A 23568-nucleotide genomic window follows, 5' to 3' on the forward strand; every position below is an offset into this window, starting at 1 on the left:
TTACCAAGAGATCTGGTCTCCACAATTCTCATGATTCTCACTCAGTTACCATGGCCACAGCACACAGTTTGAACAAACATTTCTGACCTCATTTGGGTCTCACATTTGAAAAGTAAGACATTTGGAGCATGAATTCATTTTGAAACATAAAAATCAATTGAGAGATTTAGAATTTTGAAGTACTGTGATCAAATGAACACAAGCCTCATTTTTCCACCCACGGGAAAAAGAATGATTGCGTAAAAGATCATTTAGAATACTGTTGAAGTTTCCATATAGAGTATGGTTTAAATAATAGTATCATATTGATGAGAAAGTTCCTGATTTTGAAATAACGGTATTGTGGCTAAGAGAATGACCTTGTTCTCAGGAAATATATCGTGAAGTATTTAGGGGTGAAAGGTAGTGATGTTTGCAACAAACTCAGACTGTTAGTAAGAAATAATAGTGATAGGGAGACTGAGAAAAAGCAAATATTAATAGGAAAATGTTAACAACTGGAAAACCTATGTGAACCACCAAAGTGTTTACTCTACTCTTCTGGAAACTTTTCTGTAGCTTAGAGATTTTTCAAAATAAAAAGTTTTTTCAAAATCATGCATGTTCCAGATTAGTGACTTCCAAACATTTTTAATGCTAACCCACAATAAAACATAGATTGTATTAAGCAATCCAGACACATACATATATAATCTGAACAAACGCATACAAATTAAATGAAAAGTTTCACAAAACCATGTGTACTCCTATAATATTACAGGTGATGCTCTATGACGTTTGCATTCTATCTTGTTTTTGTAAAGGCTGGTTAGGGCTCATTATATTGAGTTAATGACCACTAATGGTCACAACCTATTTGAACACACCTGCTCTCAGTGGTCCTTTCTGCCACATTTCTAATACATAACATTACCTAGAGACACACAAGAAGTACTGTCACCAGGAAGAACTGACAACTCGATGCACCTTGAATCTGGGTGGGCTTTGAAAACCCAACACCTTTCATAACAACAGTAGGAAATATATTTTCCACTGGCATAAAAATGAAGTTAGGGAGTACACAGAAGTCACATCTCTAGTAATTTTTTAAAGTTTTCTTAAGGAAAAGTTGGGTGAAAGAAATGCACCTTGAGTTCCTTTATGCAATTCTTATTACACTTCCTGTTCCTTGGGCTAGCATATTTACAGAACTCAAAAATATATACAAATGTGTACATGCACATACATACTTTAGTAGGGTATATTCACAATTGTCTATGCAGTTTTGAGCATCCATTTGTTGTGTAAATATAAAAATTCGTAATAGGTGCTTCCCTTTGTAAAATATCGATATCTTCTCATTTACCTGGGTGATATCTTAGCAAAAACTTCTTTAAAGTTAAAAAAAGAAAGAGAACGAAGAAAACCCACCTCTTCAAACACAGAGAGAGGAATTCAGGACACTAAGATTAGGGATTTCCAGAATGGTGACAATTGCAGTCATCACTACCGTGTATGGAGAACAGCTTGAACAAGTGTTTAGCTGACATACAGTCTTCGCTCTGACAGTTGGCCAACTCCTTCCCTGGGAAATATCTCAGCCTCCCTCCCCAGCTACTTGCTGCCTCCTTTCCTCTTGGCAGTTAGTCAGCCCCAATGTGTGCGGCCCATACTAATATCCACAGCTAATAGGACCATCCGGGGAGCTGGAGACTCCCTGTCCTGCTAACATAGCATTTCTGTGTCTTCTGGACACTCTTCACACAAAACACTAAGAAAAGATTTTGTGGCCTCTCCAGAGATTCACAGTGCATGTTTGCATATTGAAAGACTGAAAAGTCCCGCAGTAGAAAAACTTGTTAACTTTTTTTAATCTTAGGATTTTACAAATTTATTTGTCCACAGATATTTCCCCCTCTTTTTTTCCCCACCCTTCCCTAAAGTTCCTTTCCGCCTAAAGTCACCTCTGGGAATAATTGTGGAGTAAATGAAATGGATCTTTGTTTTAACGACCCCCTAACATATCTCAGACTCCAGGAACTGCCACCACCCTGAGGTCTAAGTCCCTCTCCCATCCCCCTTCTCTTCTGTCCTGTCCATTTTCCTGGACCTTAAGTGTCCTCAGGCCCAGGGAGAAGAGGATTGTGGGTCTAATGAGTTGCCCCATCAGGAGAATTAGCACAGTTCTTAATCCTTAGCCAATAGACTAACTCTAATTCATACATTGCAGTCCCTGTTTCCTGGGAGATGGCTTGGGGCGGGGGGATTGGGAGGAGGGATGGGGGTGGAGTCCTGAGGCCCTAGGAGCTTCCGATTCCTAGCCTTCTGGTAGGAGGGTCCATGTCCATTCTTGCTTCTCTTTTCCAATTGATGCCCACGTGACCTAAGCAGACATCCATACCCCACCCCCACCCCTGCATGACATTTCTCCGGATTGTCCTCTTCCTAGGGCCGTCTCTGGAGGCAAACTGTTCCTTTCACCTTCCGCTGGAATTTCACCACCTGTTCCCATCCTGCTCCCCTCTTCCCCGACCATAAACACCTTCAAGCCCAATTACCTAAGTATATTATCCCGCACTGGCCAAGGCAGTCTGTACCACCCCAGTGTGGCAAGGTCAGCATGTCTGTAGCATAAACACCACGTGCTGGGCCACGCTGAGCAGGAGACTAGAGCCAAAGAGAAATAAGGTATTGTGGCCTGAGCTTCCCACCCCAACCGAGGGAAGGATATCAGACAGCGAGGCATTGACTGGCCCCTTGGTGGTGTTAGTCAACTCCTCCACTGGGGCCATCGGAGCCAGCAGCTTGGACAGAAGACTGCTGAACCTGCTCACAGTAGTAGCCACTGGCTCTGAAGATGGGCCTGGGCTGGACGCAGTGAGGTTCAGATCCTCAGGATCCACACAGAGGCCATCAGAGAAGTGCCCAAAGGCCACCTGACTGAGGTCCAGGCCGGCCACGGAGCCCGGAGAGGCACAAGGCACATCGGTGACATGCCCAGAACTCTCCATCCAGTCTCGCAGCCACTCCAGGCTGCAGTCACAGCGCCACGGGTTGCGGAAAAGAAAGAGGCGGCCCAGAAAGAAGCCAGGCTGGAAGGCAGCCCAGGTGAGCATGGTGAGGTGGTTGCCATTCAGGTGCAGAGCGAGGAGGCCTGAGAGGTTCTGGAAGGCACCCTCCTCCACGAAGGCGATGCTGTTGCGATCCAGGTAGAGCAGCTCGAGCTCAGCCAGGTTGGCAAACCATGTGCGCGCCACGTAGCCCAGGGAGTTTCCACCCAGGTTGAGTGTGTGCAGGCGGCGCAGGCCACGGAAGGCATCAGCAGGCAGCTCGGCTAGCAAGTTGTCGTTGAGCAGTAGGTACTCCAGGGCACCGCAGTCGTGGAAGGCACCGGCGTGCACCGTGCGGACTCGGTTGGCCTGCAGGCTAAGGGAGCGCAAGCGCCTCAGGCCCTGCAGGGAACTGGTGGCCACTGCTTCGATGCGACTGCGCTCCAGGTGTGCGTGCGTCAGGTTGGCCAGGCCACGCAGCGCGCCCGGCACACGGCGGAACAAGTTGTCGAAGGCGGTGAGCTCACGCAAGGCAGGAAGCTCAGCCAGGAGGCGCTCGGGGATGCTAAAGAGGCGGCAGGCTGTCAGGTCCAGGCGGCGCAGGAGGCCCAGCGCGGTGAAGGTGCGCGCATGCAGGTAGCGTAGTTCGCCGTTGTGTGCCAGGCGCAACTCTGCCAGGCGCGGCAGGCCCTTGAAGGCGCCGGGCGTGATGAAGGACAGATTGTTGTGGCGTAGCGACAAGCGGCGCAGCGACGGCAGCGTGCCAAAGGCCCGCTCGCCCAGGAAGCGCAGGCTGTTCCGGTCCAGGTCAATAGAGGCCGCCTCGCACGGGAACTCGGCCGGCACCCGCACGAGGCCAGCGCGGTCGCAGCGCACCAAGCAGCCGCGCTCCAAGCTGCTGCAGAAGCAGGCCTCCGGGCAGGTGCTCTTGCAGGCCTTCTCGGCCCAGGTGCTGGGCAGGCTGAGGACCACCACTTGGGCAGGGTTTAGGAAGGGGGAGAAAAGACAAAACAAGGAGCCACCATCAACCACAGGGTCACTGAAGGTAAAATCCTACCTGTCCTCATGGCAGGATGCTGCCCTCCACCAAGTTCTCATACCTTCTGCATAGCGGCATCTTCCAAATGGTCTCTTTCGGCTCCCTAGACCTTACACAGGATTCCCCACACCCTTGCGTCCCAGTTATCTTAATCAGCAAAACGCGGCTGGAATCCCAGCATCTGACCCCATTCTAACCCCTCTCCTGCCTATATCATCATTTCTGCTCCCCTAGAATTTGACCTAGAGGGTGTGTTGTCTGAATGTGTAGGGGTCCTCAAAGGCATCACTGTGGCCCAATCTAGCCACGTGCAGCTCTCAAGCACTTGCAGTGTGGCTAGCCCAAACTGAGATGCGCTGTAAGTAAAAAATATAGGCCATATCTTAAAGACTTGGTACCAAGAAAAGGTAAAATATCTCATCCATTTTTTATATTGCTTACATGTTAAAATGATATTTTAGATATAGTTGGTTAACTAAAATATTAAAATTAATGTCAACTGTTTCTTTTTACCTTTTTAGTGAGGCTACTTGGAAATATAAATATATGTGGCTTGCAATATATTTCTATGGGTGGTGCTGTAATAGTCCCTCCCACCACAAGAATTCAATTCCTGAAAACCCCCATTGAGTAAATTAAGCCTCATAAAGAAGGGAGAATTAGAGAACAGGAGGTTGGAAATGAAACAAAAGCTTATCAATCTTTTTTTTTTTTTTGCTTTAACAGTCACTAAAATTAAGCCATAAAGACAACATACTAAATAAACCATCAATGACCTTCTTTCACATCTCAAAAGAATGACTGTGGATACTGTGCAGTTAATTTCCATTCACCAGCCCGTGCTCTCTACTTTTCCACATCATCATGGGGGGGAAAAGGTGCTTATAAATTAATTTTTTTTCTGATCATTTGAATAGAGGTTCAGATAAAGACTTTAAAAGCCCTCCAAGTAGGCTTGCCACCTGCAGCTAAGCAAAATGGCATGGCCTGCTTCCCTGTGGAAGCCAGAGGTCCCAAGCCCCATCTTGAGTTCCAATGGAAAAAGCAACCTGAAACATGCACAAGTTTTATTTTCTGGGCAGGTGCAGGTCACAGGAAGAGTGCATGTGGCCTGAACCTCCTCAGCAGTACTCCCGAATTCCCAGCTATCTCTACTGGCCTACCGTTCCGTTCCCCTGTCATGGTGACAACATGACCCTGCCTTGCCTATCCAAGCCCTTTGGGAATCTGAAGGTGTAGCCACACAGGAATGTGCAGACTGTGCTTGCTGCCGACTCTGTATGTTTGGTGAACTTCCAGTGTCTTTTCAGTACATCGGTTGTGCACACTCCATGTTTTTTCAGCTGCTGAGAAGGGAATTCAGCCCTTTCAGACAAGGCAGGGAGAACACTCAGCCCTTTGAGCAACCCTTCAGTTGTAAATTGTAGTTATTTCAGTATTTTTGCTGCAGAGGCTTGACTTAGCTTTTCCCTGTCCCTAAGAACTGTGAACTAGACACCAAGTTTACAGCAAGGTTCTTGGACCCGGTACTGAGCTTGGCGATAAGCCGGGCAGCTGCTGACCTGGAGAAATACCAGTTTGAGAGACACGGCCAAGAATATAACCTTAAGTCCAGGTCTCAGCTGGACATATGTGGAAAGTTTTTCTATCAGCTCTTCCAACTGGGTCAAGTAGAACGCATCAGATTTCTTTACAAATAGTCCTTAAATTCTACTCTTCTCCTTTCTAATTAACAGAAGTGCACTCTCAACCATATGACTCATGTTTCTGCTCCACAATAGCTAACATTGTTCCACGCACACTGTATGGCTCAGTAGATGTTTACAGAATTAAATGGAATTGATGCCTTCCTCTCTAATGATTCCTGACAGAGGATGTCATTTATTAAAAAAAAAAAAAAAAAAACCTCTTTGTCAAGGAATTCGAGGGATTATGACATACAGGATAAAACCAATTTGCTTGTATAATGTAAGAGATCAAAAATGTAGCTGCCAATTTTTTTAAACATGCAAGAGGAGTGAAGTTTTTTATCGTATATCCTTTTTACATTTTAAAGCTTGAACCATGTCAATGTAATGCCTATTTCAGAAAGTAAATTAAAGTTTATTTTAATCTTTAAACACTCAAGATGTTGTCACTATTAGAGACTTGTTTTCAGCCTCTGAAACTTTGATAGCCATTACAAATAACTAATTTACTGGATTATTTAGTGAAATTTATTTAAGATTTTATTTATTTATTTATTTATTTATTTTGGGGGGGGAGGGAGAGAAATATCAGTGCAAGAAAGAAACATCATTGGTTGCCTCCTGCACACACCTCAGCCAGGGACAGAACCTGCAACCCAGGCACGCGCCCTGATGGAGAATCAAACTGGCAACATTTTGCTTCGCGGAACGACATCCAACCAACTGAACCACACCCGTCAGGGCTATTTAGTAAAATCAAGTAAATTCTCAGAACAGACAACCAAACTCCAGTATTGGCTTCCTGATATGAAGACTAACTACCTGCCTAATAACCCAGAGAAGAGGACACTAAAACAAATTTTTAAAAAATAATAACATATTTGGGTGAGTTCTGCTTGCAATAAACGACCAAGTAGCTTGTATTGGACTAATATTCCTGCCAAGAGCTAGTGTAAACTATGGGGGGAAATATTTTTTTTTTAATTTTGCAGGCACTGGAAAGCAACCTAAACAGGCAATCACAGCAGATCCAACCCTTGAAAGAACAGAAGCAAACTAGGTGAGAGCCACATTTAACTAGTGTTTCCTCTTGGCATTTTCAAGTCCACACTGCACACAGGGAATAGAGCTCAAACAGAAAGCAAGTCCTATTGGACTGACAAGTTTAAAGGTCAGAGTAGTCAGCTGTTGCAATGGCTGGAAATTGAGGAGGGATAACATGGAAAAGACGAGTCCTAAAGTGCATATCATATGTGTGGGGTGACTCCAAGGAGCCAAGAACTGAAGGCTAAAAGAGCTAAACAGAGATTTCAGTAATTTCCTAGTAACGGGAGACAGATTTAAGAGCTCAAGGCCCACACAGTTAAAAGAGCTTGTACAAATACCTGGAGCTTTCCATTGAAATCTGAGAGGGTCACACCTTTGGAGTAAAGACCTTTTCCCAGGACAAAGGGTAAAACTAAATTAGGCCTATCGTAACAAAGCCTAAAACCAAGCCTCTTAGCATCAAAATGATTTGCCAGTAATTTAACTAAATGCCAGAACAAAACTCAATACTCTTCAAAGGAAGAGAAGAGAATCTAGAGTTTCAATAACTACCACCTATGGTATCCAGTACACAGTCAAACAACACTAGGTATGTGCAGCAGGAAGACATGACACTTATCAAAAGGGGAAAAAATAGTTAACCAGAGCAAACCCAGAGACAGCCCAGATGTTGAAATTACCAAAAAAGGATTTATTATAAATATATTAAGGAATTTATACGAAAAATACATATAATGGGTGAAGACATGAGAATTTGCATTTTAGAAGAGGTATGGAAACTCTAAAAATTAATCCAGTTCTTAGCACTGAAATAATAGAATATCTGAAATGTTTTTTTTTAAATCATTGAATAAAAAAAACCCCAGCAGATTAGATACAGCAGAAGAAAAGGTTAATGAACTTGAAAGGAGGGCAATAGAAATTACCAAAAATGAGGCACGGAGAGAAAACAGATTGGGAAAAATGTGATCAGGGCTTTAATGACCGGTGGGATAACATCAAGCAATTATATTTACATGAATGTATTTGGAGTCCCATAGGAGAGAAGAGAGAGAACACGGCAGAAAAATAATTGAAGGCAATTTCTAAAATGTAATTTAAAACAAGCTCAGCAAACCCAAACTAATATCACACACACACACACACCCTAGGCACATCATAGTCAAACTACTGAAAACCACATAAAGAGAAAAGTTTTTGAAGCATCCAAAGAAAAAAGACACATTACATAGAGTAAACAACAATAAAAATGATGGCTGACTACTTATTCAGAAACAACAGAGGCCATAAGAAAATAGAATTACTGGTATATCTTTTAAAGTGCTGAAAGAAAAGCAAAACTTAGAATTTTATAGCCAATGAAAATATCTTCACAAGTGAAGTAAAATAGAAATACTTTCAGGTTCACAAAATTTAAGAAAATTCATCTCCAGCAGATCTCCTGTACCAGAAGTTAAGACATTCTTTACCCTGAAAGAAAATGACACTAGATGAAAATCAGATCTGTAGGAAGGAATGAAGAGCAATGGAAATGGCAAATATGTCACTAAATAAAAAAGACTAGTCTTATCCCCTTAATTGCTTAATAGATAACTTACTGTTTAAAGCAAAATTAATAATGTATTGTGGAGTTTATAATATATGTAAATGAAAAATATGACAATAATAACATAAAGTATGAGAAGGGACGTAAACTGAACTGTACTGTTATAAGGATCTTACATTATTCATGAAGCAGTATAAAAGTAACTCAAGGTAAACCACACAGGTAAACAGGAACAGAATCACAGAAATGGAGATCACAGGGAGGGTTATCAGTGGGGAGGGGGAGGGGGAAGGATGGGGGAAAAGGTACAAGGAATAAGAAGCATGAATGGTAAGCACAAAATAGACAAGGGGAGGTTAGGAACAGTATGGGAAATGGAGAAGCTAAAGAACTTATATGTATGACCCATAGACAGGAAGTAAGTTGGGGGAATGATGTGGGAGGGGGGTGCAGGGTGGAGAGAAATAAAGGGGAAAAAAAATGGGACAACTATAATAGCATAATCAATAAAATATACTTAAAAAACATAAACGTGTAGGATTGTGTGTGTGTGTGTGTGTGTATAAAAAGAACTCGAGCAATAATGATGGTGACAGAAGGAAACTTGACTTTGGGTGGTGAGCACACAACACAATGCAATATACAGATGACGTTACAGAATTGTACACTTGAAACTCATATAATCTAATTAACCATAGTTACCCCAATAAATTTAATAAGTATTTTAATAAATATTAATGAATATTTTAAAGCCAATAAATATTTAAAACCAATTCTATAATTTAATAAATATTTTTTAAGCTTTTTTAAAATTTTTTATTGTTATTCAATTACAGTTGTGTGCCTTTTCTCCCCCTCCCTCCACCCCACTCCAGCCGAACCCCCCTCCCTCCCCCACCTCCACCCTCCCCCTTGATTTGGTCCATGTATCCTTTATAGTAGTTCCTGTAATCCCCTCTCCTCACTGTCCCCTCCCCACTCCCCCCTGCCCATTGTTAGATTGTTCTTAACTTCAATGTCTCTGATTATATTTTGTTTCCTTTTTCTTCTATTGATTATGTTCCAGTTAAAGGTGAGATCATATGGTATTTGTCCCTCACCGTCTGGCTTATTTCACTTAACATAATGCTCTCCAGTTCCATCCATGCTGTTGCAAAGGGTATAAGCTCCTTTTTTCTCTCTGCTGCGTAGAATTCCATTGTGTAAATATACCATAGTTTTTGGATCCACTCGTTTGCTGATGGGCACTTCGGTTGCTTCCAGTACTTGGCTATTGTAAATTGTGCTGCTATGAACATTGGGGTGCACAGGTTCTTTTGGATTGGTGTTTCAGGTTTCTTAGGGTATAATCCCAGCAGCGGAATTGCTGGGTCAAAGGACAGTTCCATTTTTAGTTTTCTGAGGAAATTCCATACTGTTTTCCACAGTGGCCTCACCAGTCTGCATTCCCACCAATAGTGCACTAGGGTTCCCTTTTCTCCGCATCCTCTCCAACATTTGTTTGTGGATTTGTTTATGTTGGCCTCTAATTTAATAAATATTTTAAACCAACTCTATAATAATATAATAGACAACCCAATTAATAAATAGGCAAAATGTTTGAAGAAACACTTTACCAAAAAAGATATACAAAAACTAAATAAACACATGAAAAGTTGGCCAGCATCATTAATTGTTAGGAAAACGCGAACTAAAATAGCCACCTGTTAAAATTAGAAAGACTGACCATACCAAGTGTTGGAGAGCATATGGAACAACTAGGACTTTCCTACTGCACTGCTGTTGGGAATGTAAAATGGTACAGCCTCTTAGAAACAATGTGGCAGTTTCTTTACAAGTTAAACATATACCTACCTTATGATCCACCCATTTACTCCTAGGGAAATAAAAGCATATGTCCACACAAAAGACTTGGCACGATGTTCACAGCAGCTTTATTCATCATAACCCCAAATTGGAAACAACACAAACACCCATCAAGAGTTGAATGGGTAACAAATTATGATTATCCATACAATGGAATACTACTCAGTGATAAAAAGGAATGAACTATTGATATGTTCAAAATGGATGAAGCTTAAGACAAATGTGCTGAGTGAAAGAAACCAGATGAAGAAAAGTACATACTATATGACTCATTTACATAAAATTCTAGAAGCTGAAGATTAGTCTATAGTAACAGAAAGGTTGGTGGTTGCCTGGGGAGGGTTGGGGAGGTAGGGTAGGGCAGGAGAGAGGGATTATAAAGCGGCATGAATCTTGGGAGTGATGAATATGTTTATTATCTTGATTGTGCTGATGGTTTCATGAGGGTTCATTTTAAACGTGTTCAGTTTGTTATATACCAAATTATACCTCAGTTAACCTTTTTTCTTTTTAGAGAGAGAGGGGTGAAGGGAGGAAGGGAGAGAGGGAGAGAAATGTTGATGTAAGAGAGAAATATCAATCAGTTGCTTCTCACCGGGGCAACCTGACCGGGGACCAAACCTGCCACCCTTTGCTTTTCAGGGCAATGCCCCAGCAACTGAGCCATGCCAGGTTCATGCCAGCCAGGGCTCAGTAAAGCTGTTTAAGAAAAAAAAAATACCATTAAGGAAAGGAGTACTTTATATGTGGCTTGTGTACAGAATATAAAAACATCTAAAATGAATAATGAAAGAGAACTAAATAAAAATGGGTAAAAGGCTTGAACACTTGGCAAAAGAACATATTAAGTAGCCATTAAGCACATGGAAAGGTGCTCAACATCATTAGCCATTAGGGAAGTGCACTTAAAGCTACAGTGAGATTTCCCTACACACCCAGTAGAATAACTAAAATTTGAAAGACTGACAACTCCAAATATTGGTGAGAATAGAAAACTGGATTCTCTTACACCGGTGGTAGGAGTGGAAAATAGTTCAATAACTTTGGAAAACTTCGGCAGTGTCTATTAAATCTAAACATATGCCTTCCCTATGACTCAGCAATTCCACTCCTAAGTATTTACCCAAGAGAAATGAAAAAGAAATGTTTGCATAAAGACTTACAAGAATGTTCATAGTGGCTTATTCATGATAGATGAAAACTGGAAATTATGCAACAGTATAGTACAGAAGCAAATTACAATTTATTTATATATCAGAATACTACTCAGCAACAAAAAGGAACAAACAACAAAGAAGTTATGTTGAGCAAAGAAACTTAACACAAAGGAATGCATACTGTGCAAAAGCATTTCTATGCGGTCCTAGAACAGGCTGCTGGCCGTGGCACTGGGAGCTCAAGAGAACAAGGCCTACAGATGGACTCCAGCACAAAGGACAGCAAATGTCTACAGGATGTGGTTTCAGAATGTTATCTGGGTGATATGAGCTATATAATGCTACTCAAATTAAATTTTATGGGTTTCATTTGCTCTTATAGCAACCAACTTTTAATTAGTGTTTGCTCAGGGCTAACTTTGCTACATACATTATTTCATTTAACATGACAATCCTGCAAAGTGGGGTGAGTTTTCTCTTCTCACGAAAGAGGAAACTGAGGCTCAGGATGGTTAATCAACACCAACCTTTGTTTTTGTCTTTCCAGTATACTGTAGTACTCCCCACCCCGTATACCTAGCCTTTCTGAGGCTCCACTTTGACTGTGAACTGAAGGTCCTGCACTTCCTGACCTTTGCGGGACCTTCTGGCTCTCATTTTTCCATGGTCTGGCAGCAGCTGTTGCCAACCACCACCTCTAAGAAAAAAACACCTCACCCAGAGCTCCACGTGTCTCTACCACCTCCCCCCAGCCACAGCTATTTGAGCCGAGGGTGAACATTTGGCCCAAGCGGAGTCAGATTCATTCCTTCCTTGTAAACATGGAACAGAGAGTGAAATCATGTGAGAACCAAGCTGTATGGCTTCAGGGCTGGAATTTGTACCAAAGCCATGTGCAGGTCAACACTATAGGAAAGCAGCAACCAAGGTGTGGGGTCAATGGACATGGCGCTTCCCCTCCCCCTGGCCAGAAGGAATGGGTATTGTTTTGGGAATGGATTGTAACTCCCTCCTATCTCCTTTTGGGAACAGCTTCTGGTCCTGTAACTGCTTCTTGACCTTTGCTTTCTGCACGTACACAGAGGTAATGTAGTTTAGACTCACACACAGTGTAACAGGGTGCAGCGGGGGAGGGGGGGAAATAGGGATTTGAAATGGGGTCCAGAACTCAGGGTGTTTAGGAAATATTAGAGAAAAAAATATATACGATGTCCTCACCCCTACCAGTCTGAGCTGGGGGATGGGACACACGGAGCAGGGCCATTGAGAGCTGTTCTGTACAGCAACAGCTGTGCAGCTAACCTCTAGAACAGTCATTTAACATATCTATAACCTTTAGCTGGTTTCATAGATATGTTAAATAGCTGTGGCCTTGCTTTGAGCCAGGGGGATGGGAGTGACTTAGACCCAGGATGTAACTGGGAAGCAACTCCCCCTGGTTACAGGGCCTGCCTGAGAGCTTGGAGATGATTGTCTCCACACCATGGGGCCACACCTGCCCAGACTTACTATGGCAGCCCAGTAAAGCTGGAAGAATATGGGAAGCTGGCAAGTATAACTGATTGTGGGAGGAGTCGGAAATGGGGCTGCAGAGGAAGACTGGCCCGGGGATTTAAACCAGGCGTGGCAGCCATACCAGAGAGGACCACGCAGCTTTGGGGTGCTCCCTTTTGCCACGTGGCTTAGGCAGCAGGAGAGACTTTGGCTGGAAGAAAGGGGGTGAAAGGACTCTTGCTGGTGGGCCATAAGAAGGTGCCACATGGCTCTGGATTAACTGGAGATCGTGGTGGCAACACAGTTGATAGTGCCTGAGCCACGGACTTCTACTTCTTTTCCTGAGATACGGTACCCCAGACTGGACAGAGGGAGAAGGAAGGACTGTGTGCATCTGTGGGTATTCTAAAGGACTTTAGTATTTTAATGAAGACATTAAGTCATTACTCTAAGTCTGTATACCTTTTAAATAAATAATTCCTTTCCTTTTCACCAATGTCTGGCTTTGAGAGACGTCTTTCCTCTGACAGCGGGCAAAACAAACCTAGTAGGTGGGGCAGAACCCCCGGAGAAAAAGGGGGGTCCTTTTGGTAATAGTATATCATTCACTCCCCACCCCCCTCGGTCTGTTCTGTAACAGTAGGACATGTGCCTCCTTTGTCTGGGACCCCATATAACAAGCCTCAGACTGGAGGAGGTGTGGTCTCTCTCACAAGCCCACTGCCATCAGTGCACTCCTCTATAGTGTGAGTAGTAATAAACGACATGTCCACATAATGCTATTCCTCCAAGTGTTTTTTCCTAGAATATCACCAACACTTAAGCAGCTCCCTGGTTTGGGGCTCCCGTGTTACACAAGGACAAGGTGAGGAAGCCGGTGTGGCGAGAGACTAGAACCAATGTGAGAAAGACAAAGCTGGAGATCAGGGAGAGTGGGAAGCTGCTAGCCAGCTCTGTAACGCCCTGCTATGGCTGTTTCTGTGACATTTCCCTGTTTTCATTTCAGAAACCCACTCAAACCATCTGCGTGGACAAGTAGATTTCTGTTCCTTGTGACAAAACCATGTCTGATAGTAGTGGACATTTGACACAGTTTCTGGCTCCCCGGTACCTTTTAAGCACTCTTTCTACACTTAGGGAATTTCCTACCTTGTAAATCCTGCCTCCTCCAGATTGAAACCAGAAAGTTTCCCAATTGCCCTTGCAGCTGGGGCCCAAGCATGAGACCTAGCTTTGTGGCTCACACACACCCAATGAGACTTGGATTCAGAAGTAGGTGTCAGGCAGTAACCATTTTCTGGCCAGTATGGTGGCACAGGCACCTACCTGGCTTTCAGGCTGCCATGATGGAATTTCTGACACCCAGCATCCAGCATGATTTCTGCCAACCGCCAGGTGTCGCCAGTGGTGGTAGCCACATGTTCTTTGCCACAACTGCCCCACTACCTGGTTTAGGCATTGTTCCAGCCAGTGGGTCTCCAACCAGGAAACCTGGGAACAACTAACACGCCTAAATAAACCCCTTCTCAGCCTGAACGACCTATAGTGGGTTCTATGGTTTGCAACTATATTCCTGAGCAGCATCCCAAGTAAGGCAGTAATCTCTGGAGTGAGAGACATTACCAACACTGTAAGAGCGTCCATTTCCTCCTCCAGGCCCCTCCCCCTTCCCCTGAGGAACCTTGTGAACTCTTTACCTTGAAAGAAAAAACTAAAACTCAAGACCAGGCAGTGTCCCTCAACTGAAAGGAAGCTCTTTACCATTCATTGCCAAGAAATAGAGAAAAGTGAATGCCAAATTGTTTAGGCTATCCCTAATTTTTCCAAATCCAAATGAAAAGTGGCTTCTCCTGGAATCAGCAGTGATCATTCCAAAAACAAATCTTGCTGTCCAGAGCTGAGTTCCATGGGAATACTTTGCCAGAAGAACATTTACCAAATTAAAATAAAGATCACAGTTTGTGACAAGAGAAGGTCAAACATTGGCAGTTCTTAGCAATTCCTGTTCTCACACCAGTATTTTTGGAAAGGATCCATGTGAAAATCTGAAAAGGCTGTTCAGTACTTTTATTCCCAGTCTGAGGTATGGAGGGGAAGATGAGAAACTCAGCAGGACGGGCCACAGCTCAGCCAGCCTCTGTCATAGCTCCAGGATTCACATGTGGGGCTTTTTCCAGAGCATTCAGTCTAGAAACGCTCATCCTGAGGGTGTGGCCTCTCACTCTAGTTCTCTCACAAACTCCCACGACACTGCCTTTCATCCCTGCTCTCTCAGACTGCTTTCGTTTCTGTTTTTGTTTTTCGTCTCAGACAACCTTCCTGCATCTCAGTTTCCTCATCTATAACAGGTGGACAATTATGAAGAACAGATGAGTTGGAATGCTTGAAACAGCTGTGAAAGCATTGAGCAAAGCTAGGAATAGGCTCCATGAACCACTGTTATCACAGCATTAAATCTCACCAAGGGACTGGTCCTTCAAGGACCATGTGGAAATCTGCCCCAATGTAGAAAGCGAGATACCAAGTATAAGAATATTGAAGTTATTACTACAAGTACACTGCAAAGAGGAGTCTAAAATAGTTCTCTATGTGAGTTGCACATGAGAACCACCTAAGCAACTTTTTAAAACATATTTTATTTATTTTTAGAGAGAGGGGAAAGGAGGGAGAAACAGAGGGAGACAAACATCGAAATGAGAGGGAAATACCGATCAGTTGCCTCTTGCATATGCCCCGACTGGGGATCAAACCCAAAACCCAGGTATAAGCCCTGACTGGGAATTGAACCAGTGACCAGTTGCTTTGCAGACAACACTCTACCAACTGAGCCACACTGGCCAGGACCACCTGAGGAACTTTTAATCAACTCAAAACTCACAATGCCCAAGATATAGACCTGACCAGTTACATCAGAATCTTCAGCAGTGGAACCGGGCATTGGTCCTGTTAAAGCTATGCAGGTGATTCCAACATACAGCGCAAATCAAAAACCAAGGGTCTTGGTGGGCCAACTTTATAAAAATGGGATTCATCTGTGTGGTATAAAGTGTTACAAGGTGTAACATGGAATCAACATATGCCCCAGCACTCTGATGCTTGTACCCAAAGCAATTGAAAGCAAGTGTTCTAACGAATACTTCTATACAAATGTCTATAGCAGCACTATTCACATTAGCCCAAATATAGAAACAACAAATGTCCATCTACAGATGAATGCATACACAAAATGTGGTGCATCCACACAGTGGAATATTATTCTGCCATAAAAAGTAACAAAGTACTGGCACATGCTACCACCTGGATGAACCTAAAAAGCATTATGCTATGTGAAAGCAGCCAGACATACAAGGCCATATATTGCATGATTCCATTTTATATGAAATGTCCAGAAGAGGCAAATGCATAGAGACAGAAAATAGATTAGTAGATTAGGGAAGAGTGAGGCATGACGGCTTAATAGGTACAGAGTTTCCTTTCAGGGTGATGAAAGTGCCTTGGAACTAGATAAGGGTTATGGTCGCACAACATTCTTCAATGTACTAAATGCTGTTGAATTGCACACTTTAAAATGGTTATCTTCTGTGAATTTTACTTCGATAAAATAAACGTTGCCCTGGCACATGTAGTTCAGTGGATTGAGTGTCAAGCTGCAAACTGAAAGATCACTGGTTTGATTCCCAGTCAGGGCACAGGCCTGGGTTGTGGGCCAGGTCCCCATTTGGGGGTGTGTGAGAGGCAACCAATGGATGTTTCTCTAACACATCAAAGTTTTTCTCCTTCCCTTCCCCTCTCTCTAAAAATAAATAAATAAAGTATGTTTTAAAAAAGAAATAGACTTCTGGACAATATGGAGGTATACGTAGATACACTTTGCCTCCTCACACAACCAAAAGAAGGACAACAACAACAAATTTAAAAACAAAAAATAACCAGAACTACCAGAAAATCGAACTGTATGGAACTCTGACAACCAAGGAGTTAAAGAAGCATTCATTCAGACTGGGAAGGAGGGGCGGAGATGGGCAGCCGGGGTGGAGAGGACACATGTCAATGCTGCAGCTGGAGGACCAGGCAGGCGAGGCAGTGGCTGGCAGTCCAACATTTGCATGTGGATAAACCAGGAAGAACCACTGGGGAGTGAGACAGACTGCGAAATGCAGAGTTCCAGCATGGGGAAATAAAGCCTCAAACTTCCAGCCTCACGTGAGAGTTTGTTGGAGAGACCCATGTGGTACTAGAACATACACAAACCCACCCACCCGGGAATCAGCACCAGAAGGGCCCAATTTGCTTGTGGGTAGTGGAGGAAGTGACTGAAAGCGGGCTGAGAGCCAAGCAAGCGGCATTGCTCCCTCTCAGATGCCTCCCTCCCGTATAGCACCACAATGCAGAGACATGGGTTGCCCCGCCCTGTTGAATAGCTAACGCTCCGCCCCTTACAACATAACAGGTGCGCCGAGACAAAGAAATATGGCCCAAATGAAAGAACAGATCAAGGCTCCAAAAACACAACTAAGTGATGATGAGATAGCCAACCTATCAGATGCACAGTTCAAAACACTGGTAGTCAGGATGCTCACAAAAATGGTTGAGTATGGTTGCAAAATAGAGGAAGAAGTGAAGGCTTTGCAAAGTGGAATAAAGAAAAATATGCAGGGAACCAACAGTGAAGGGAAGGAAATCAGGACTCAAATCAACGATTTGGAGCAGAAGGAAGAAATAAACATTCAACCAGAACAGAATGAAGAAACAAGAATTCAAAAAATTGAGGAGAGGCTTAGGAACCTCCAGGACAACTTTAACACTCTAACATCCGAATCATAGGGTTGCTAAAAGGATAAGAGAAAGAGCAAGAAATTGAAAACTTATTTGAATAATGAAAAATAATGAAGAAGAACTTCCCGAATCTGGCAAAGGAAGTAGAGTTCCAGGAAGCTCAGAGAGTCCCAAAGAAGTTGGACCCAAGGAAGCACACACCAAAGCATATCATAATTACATTACCCAAGATTAAAGATAAGGGGAGAATCTATTTTTTTTTTTTGTTAAAGATTTTATTTATTTATTTTTAGACAGAGGGAAAAGGAGGGAGAAAGAGAGGGAGAGAAATACCAATGTGTGGTTGCGTCTCACACGCCCCCTGCTGGGGACCTGGCCTGCAACCCAGGCATGTGCCCTGACTAGGGATCGAACCAGCGACCCTTTGGTTTGCAGGCCAGTGCTCAATCTGCTGAGCCACACTAGCCAGGGCTAAAGGTAGGGAAAGATTCTTAAAAGCAGCAAGAGAAAAGGAGACAGTTACCTACCAAAGACTTCCCATAAGACTAGCAGCTGATTTCTCAAAAGAAATGTTACAGGCAAGAAGGGGCTGGAAAGGAGTATTCCAAGTCATGAAAGGCAAGGACCCACATGCAAGATTACTCTATCCAGCAAAGCTATCATTTAGAATGGAAGGGCAGAGAAAGTGCTTCCCAGATAAGGTAAAATTAAAGGAGTTCATCATCACCAAGCCCTTATTATATGAAATGTTAAAGGGATTTATCTAAGAAAAAAAAGATCAAAACTATGAACAGTAAAATGACATCAAACTCTCAACTATCAACAACTGAACCTAAAAAACAAAAACAAAAACAAACTAAGCAAACAACTAGAACAGGAACAGAATCACAGAAATAGAGATCATATGGAGGGTTATCAGCAGGTAGGGTGAGGAGGAGAATGGGGGAAAAGGTACAGGGAATAAAAAGCATAAATGGTAGGTAGAAAATAGACAGAGGGAAGTTAAGAATAATATGGGAAATGGAGAAGCCAAAGAACTTATATGTATGACCCATGAACATGAACTAAGGTGGGGGAATGCTGGTGGGAGGGGGGTACAGGGCAGAGGGGAAGAAAAGGGAGGAAAAAAATAAGACAGCTGTAATAGCATAATCAATAAAATATACTTAAAAAAGAAATACTACAAGGTGTTCCTGAATCTGGGCAAACAGCAGAAACAGGTCCTTGTGTGTGTGCTGTGGTTGGTGTACTGACCAGCGCCTGGGCTGCAGGGAGGCCATGGTGGCTGGGCTCACATGCTCCACAGACTGATGTCTCAATGCAGACCAGCTGAGGAATTTCTCCTTTGGAGGCCCTTAGCTCTTCTAATCTGTGCTTTTCCCCCTTGAGGTTTGCTAAAACAGTTACTCATGGAGTTTCCAACCACAGACTGAGTTTGAAGTGTTTCTTCGTTCTCATTGTTTTCAAAGAACTTGTGCCGCATGAAACCAAAACAGCAAGAGAAAATATGGTCAATTTTCTGGGTTCAGCAAAATTTCTTCAGCCACTTTGGCTCTAGAAGTCATTCCCTTCCCACTCTCAGCAAACTCTACCCCAATTGCTCCTCAGGCCAAGACCCAGTGCTGGATTTTCAAAACAGAACAGGCTGGGGAAAGGGTACAGAAATTCAGTGGAGGAGACCGTCACATGGCCTCTGACCTCATGGTGACCCCAGAACTTGCTTCTCACACATTCATTTTGTGACAGGAAAGAAAGGACCATGGATTCATGTTCTAGCTTCGCTGGCTAACGTGAATCATGGGGGATGGAAAAGTCAGTCTGTCTCCAGAAGGGTAGTCTGCTGATGGCCCTCACAGGCCCTGTGGATCTTGAGCTAGAGAGCTGTCCCATCTAAGGAATAGAGCACAAGGCCCCAGAAAGGCCTTGAGGAGTATATTTTCATATTGGCCCAAACTGGAAACAAATGTTCAGCAACAGGGGAAGGAATAAACACATGAGTATAACCACACGAGGGAATACTGCACAGCAGTCAAAAGGAGGCCATGATCTATGCAGTGACGTCAGTGAACCTCACACACATACTGCCGGACACTCCACAGTGCCTGACTCTCAGTAATGGAATTATTTTCTCCTCAGGGGGCAGCTGCGCTCTCCCTACTGCTTTCCTTTTTCCTTTTAAATCAAGTTGATAGTAAAATCTGCCCATTTGAAGTATACAGTTCAGTAAGTATAACAAATGTATTCACCAATGTAACCACCACAGTAATCATGATTTATAACATTTCTACCACCCAGAAAGTTTCCTCAAGCCCCTTTGACAGTGGTCCCCTCCCCAATCCTTGACTCCAGGCAACCAACAACCTGTTTTCTGAGCTATAAGTTAGTTTTGCCTGTTCTAGAGCTTCACATAAGTGCAACCAAGTAGTTATTTTAGTCAACCTTATGTCTGTGAGGTTCAGCAATGTTGCTCTGAATATCAGTTAATCATTTCTTTTTATTGCTGAATAGCATTCGATTGTATGAATGTACCTCAATTTGTGTATTCAGTCACCTGCTGATGGGCGTTTGGGTTGCTTCCAGTTTTTAGCTATCGTGACTAAAGCTGACGTAAGGACTGGTGTGCGAGTCTTTCTGTGGACATGTGTTGTCATTTCTCACTTATCTAGGAGTGGGATTGCTAGGTCAAATGGTAAATAGCTGTAGAACTTTAGATTCACAGGTGTGTCAAACTCATTTTCACCAGGGGCTACATCAGCCTCGCAGTTGCCTTCAAAGGGCTGAAATAATTTTAGGACTGTATAAATGTAACTACTCCTTTGAAGGCAGCTGCGAGGCTGATGTGGCCCCTGGTGAAAATGAGTTTGGCACCCCTGCTTTAGAAGAAACTGCCAAATTATTTTCCAAAGTGGCCAGACCTACTTGCATCCCCACCAGCAGTGTGTGAGAATCCCAATTGCTCCACATCCTCACCAACACTTATTATTGTCTGTCCTTTTGACTCTAGCCATCCTAGTCGGTGTGAAGTGGCATCTTATTGTGGTGTACATTTGCATTTATCTGATGCCTAATGATGTTGAGCATCTTTTCATATGCTTATTAGCCATTTGTATATCTGTTTTGATGAAATAGCTATTCAAATTTGTTTGCCTGGTTTTAAAAATTGGGTTATTTGTCTTGTTGAGTTATAAGGATTGTAAAATATATGGGTGTGTATGTATATACTATTACAATATCATATAAAGGTCTTGCATCTGGAATATATATGCAAGACCTTTATCCAATATTGTAATAGTTCTAATCTGGGTGGCTTCACCCATTCCACAAACAAACCTTTATTAAGTACCTACTATGTCTTAGAATTTAGAAACTACAGGGTGAATGAAACACAAACCCTGGCTCTCTTTAAAGACTCACAGTTTAGAGCACAGGTGGCAAACCCAAGGCCCGCGGGCCAAATCTGGCCCTCCACTTTGTTTTATCCGGCCCTGGCACCTTGTTTCTACCTGGCGGCAGCGCCAAGCTCCTTGCCCCTAGTTAAGGAGTAGTTACATTTATTCGGTCCTAAAATTACATTCGGGCCTTTGAAGGCAACCGCGAGGCTGATGTGGCCCCTGGTGAAAATGAGTTTGACACCCCTGGCTTAGAGCAACCCGATAGTGAAGGACTCTGTAAAGCAAGTTAAAGAACTGGGATATTATGCTGTGAGAAGCAGGATGCCCCCTCCCAACAGGACAGCATATTGGAAAGGGATGAGAGTTGCAGCCCTTCTAGGAGCTCCTTGTTTCCAGAGAATGTCTGCTTCCGTTTTGCCCCAGATTTACCCTGCTGTGAGCCACTTCTGATCCATTTCGTCAGGCTCATTTAATTGTTTTTCTCTAGTTGAGGAGGTAGACCTTTATCTCTGCCTGCTGCTTGGGAACATATCATCTGTAATCCTTGTGACTTGTAGTCAAAGCAATATTGTCTGTGCTGCTGAGTGTGTTTTAAATGAAGTGCCAGGGGATGTGGAGATGGTTATTAATTTTAAATGCATCTATTGTTAGCAAATGATGTCACCGCTAAGCTCTCCAACTTGTCACAAGAAGTCTAGATATATTTCGGTTTCCTGCAGCAGGGACAGTTCCTGTTTTTCAGCACACAGGCTGTGAATACTGTCCACGTTCTGTGAGGAACCAGAGAGCTTTTGGTGCACATTTAAAATAAAATTGGCTCTTCGAAGTAAACATTCTGTCCCAATGAGTCAATCACTTCACATCCTTTCTAGGTAGGGGGGATGGCAAGGATCTGGCTGTTTGTAATTATATAAATGTCAACCTCTGTCCTTTGCAGGCTCCTCGAGGTAGGCAGTCATGTCCTATTTATTATAATGTTCCCTGTGCCTTGTTCCAATTTTTTTCTCATTTATTTCTTGCGTCTCCCATAAAAGAGTGTAAGTTTCTCAAGGACAAAGTCTATGCAATCATCTCTCATAATTTCCCTGGAGTGTATTGAAAGTACAGTGTGTACCTGTTGACTCTGAATCAAGCAAGTTCTGCTTTTAGAAAAGGTAGAATAAAGAGTAAGAAAATTCACCCTGGCTGGTGTGGTTCAGTGGATTGAGTGCCAGCCTGTAAACCAAAGGGTTGCTGGTTTGATTTCTAGAGAGGGCACATGCCTGGGTTGCAGGCCAGGTCCCCAGTAGGGGGCGCATGAGAGGCAACCACACATTGATGTTTCTTTCCCTCCTCCTCTCTAAAAATAAATAAATAAAATCAAAAAAGAGTAAGAAAATTCTATTACCATTTTAGAATTATCTGGTAAAAATTTTCTCTGCCAGCACTGCTATTACATGGGTAGTTATAATCTCAAATATTAGGGTCAGAAAACAGATTCTTTGTTTAGAATTATTTCCTGCAGAACTTAACAAGGGATTTTTTCTTGGGCTATCTTAGATTTGAGCGCCTAGAGCTGTAGAGGTGTAGAAAAAAATTGTGATGAGTCTTCTGGTTCTATTAAAACCCATGGAACAACAGGGCAAAAACTTGGAAAAAATTTTCAACATCCGTAATCACACAGCTCCCACATGATAGTTTTCATTTTTTCTTCTTCCTTTAGGAAGATGGTTTCTTTAAGGGATTTTTTTTTAACTCAAGTGAGCTTAAAATAATGTGATCAGAAAGCCACTGTAGTTTTTGGTGACTACATCAGTGAATTCATATTTGCAATTAGAATAAACAAATCACCAAAAAGTTATTTCATATATTTGGCTCAGGAGTCTTGTTTTTAATGAACAAAAACCCCCACTACCTACTGTTTGTCTCTCATTCTCCATCCCCTCCCCCACAATCACACATTCAATGAAATCTAATGTGAACTGGTGTCCAGGTGCACAGCTATCATGGAAGCCAGTTGAAGGACCATGCTCCTTGGGTTTGCATGCATCTTCTATGAGCTTCCCCACCCCTGCGCCTACTGGTAACTGACTGCTGAGGGACAGAAGGAGCGGGCCTCAAAACTCACCAGGCAGCAGCAGGACCAGCATCCCGTGACCTCTCACGAACCTGATGGCTTACAACCACCCAGCTGTGGGATCCCTACCTGAGGGGAAAGAGCACAGGTCACCAGGTGCCCAGGAGTAGTCCCTGGAGAACCAGGACACTCAAGACACCTCCTCACACCTCCACACTTCCTCCTTGACTGCCCTGCTTTCTCCCTCTTCTTCTTCACACTCATTTCTCTCCATGATCTTGGTGTTGGGCTAAGGAAAACCAGTAACAACAGCCAATCCAAAGCTCCCTGCAAACTAAGAGCTTGGATCTGTTTAGAAACCCTTCCTCAGGCTAAAACCCTGACAACCACCACTCAGATGGACTCACTGACGATCCAGTGAGAAAATGGACAGAGGGGAACCCTCTGCAGAGAAGCTTTAGTGAATAGTTCCCAAATG

The 23568-nt window shown here is 43.2% G+C and overlaps 1 protein-coding gene across 1 annotated transcript; it reads right to left on the reverse strand.

Moving 5' to 3' along the window:
- Positions 1-693: 693 nt before the first annotated feature.
- Positions 694-23188, reverse strand: NYX (nyctalopin). The gene is made up of 2 exons (XM_045187582.2): positions 23142-23188; positions 694-4003 (listed from the first exon to the last, which is right to left on the reverse strand). Exons 1-2 carry the CDS (start codon positions 23161-23163, stop codon positions 2595-2597), a joined length of 1431 nt encoding a protein of 476 aa, XP_045043517.2. The 5' UTR covers positions 23164-23188; the 3' UTR covers positions 694-2594.
- Between the last annotated feature and the right edge of the window lie 380 nt (positions 23189-23568).

This window comes from Desmodus rotundus, chromosome X (assembly GCF_022682495.2).
Source record: "Desmodus rotundus isolate HL8 chromosome X, HLdesRot8A.1, whole genome shotgun sequence".
In the NCBI taxonomy this organism is placed as follows: Eukaryota; Metazoa; Chordata; class Mammalia; order Chiroptera; family Phyllostomidae; genus Desmodus; species Desmodus rotundus.

Excerpts from the sequence above, each read along its gene's own strand:
- NYX (XM_045187582.2), bottom strand. The coding sequence starts at position 23,163 with ATGCTGGTCCTGCTGCTGCCTG. Across the intron at positions 4,004-23,141 it reads GCTGGTCCTGCTGCTGCCTG|TGGTGGTCCTCAGCCTGCCC; the intron begins GTGAGTTTTGAG and ends ACCCTGCCCAAG.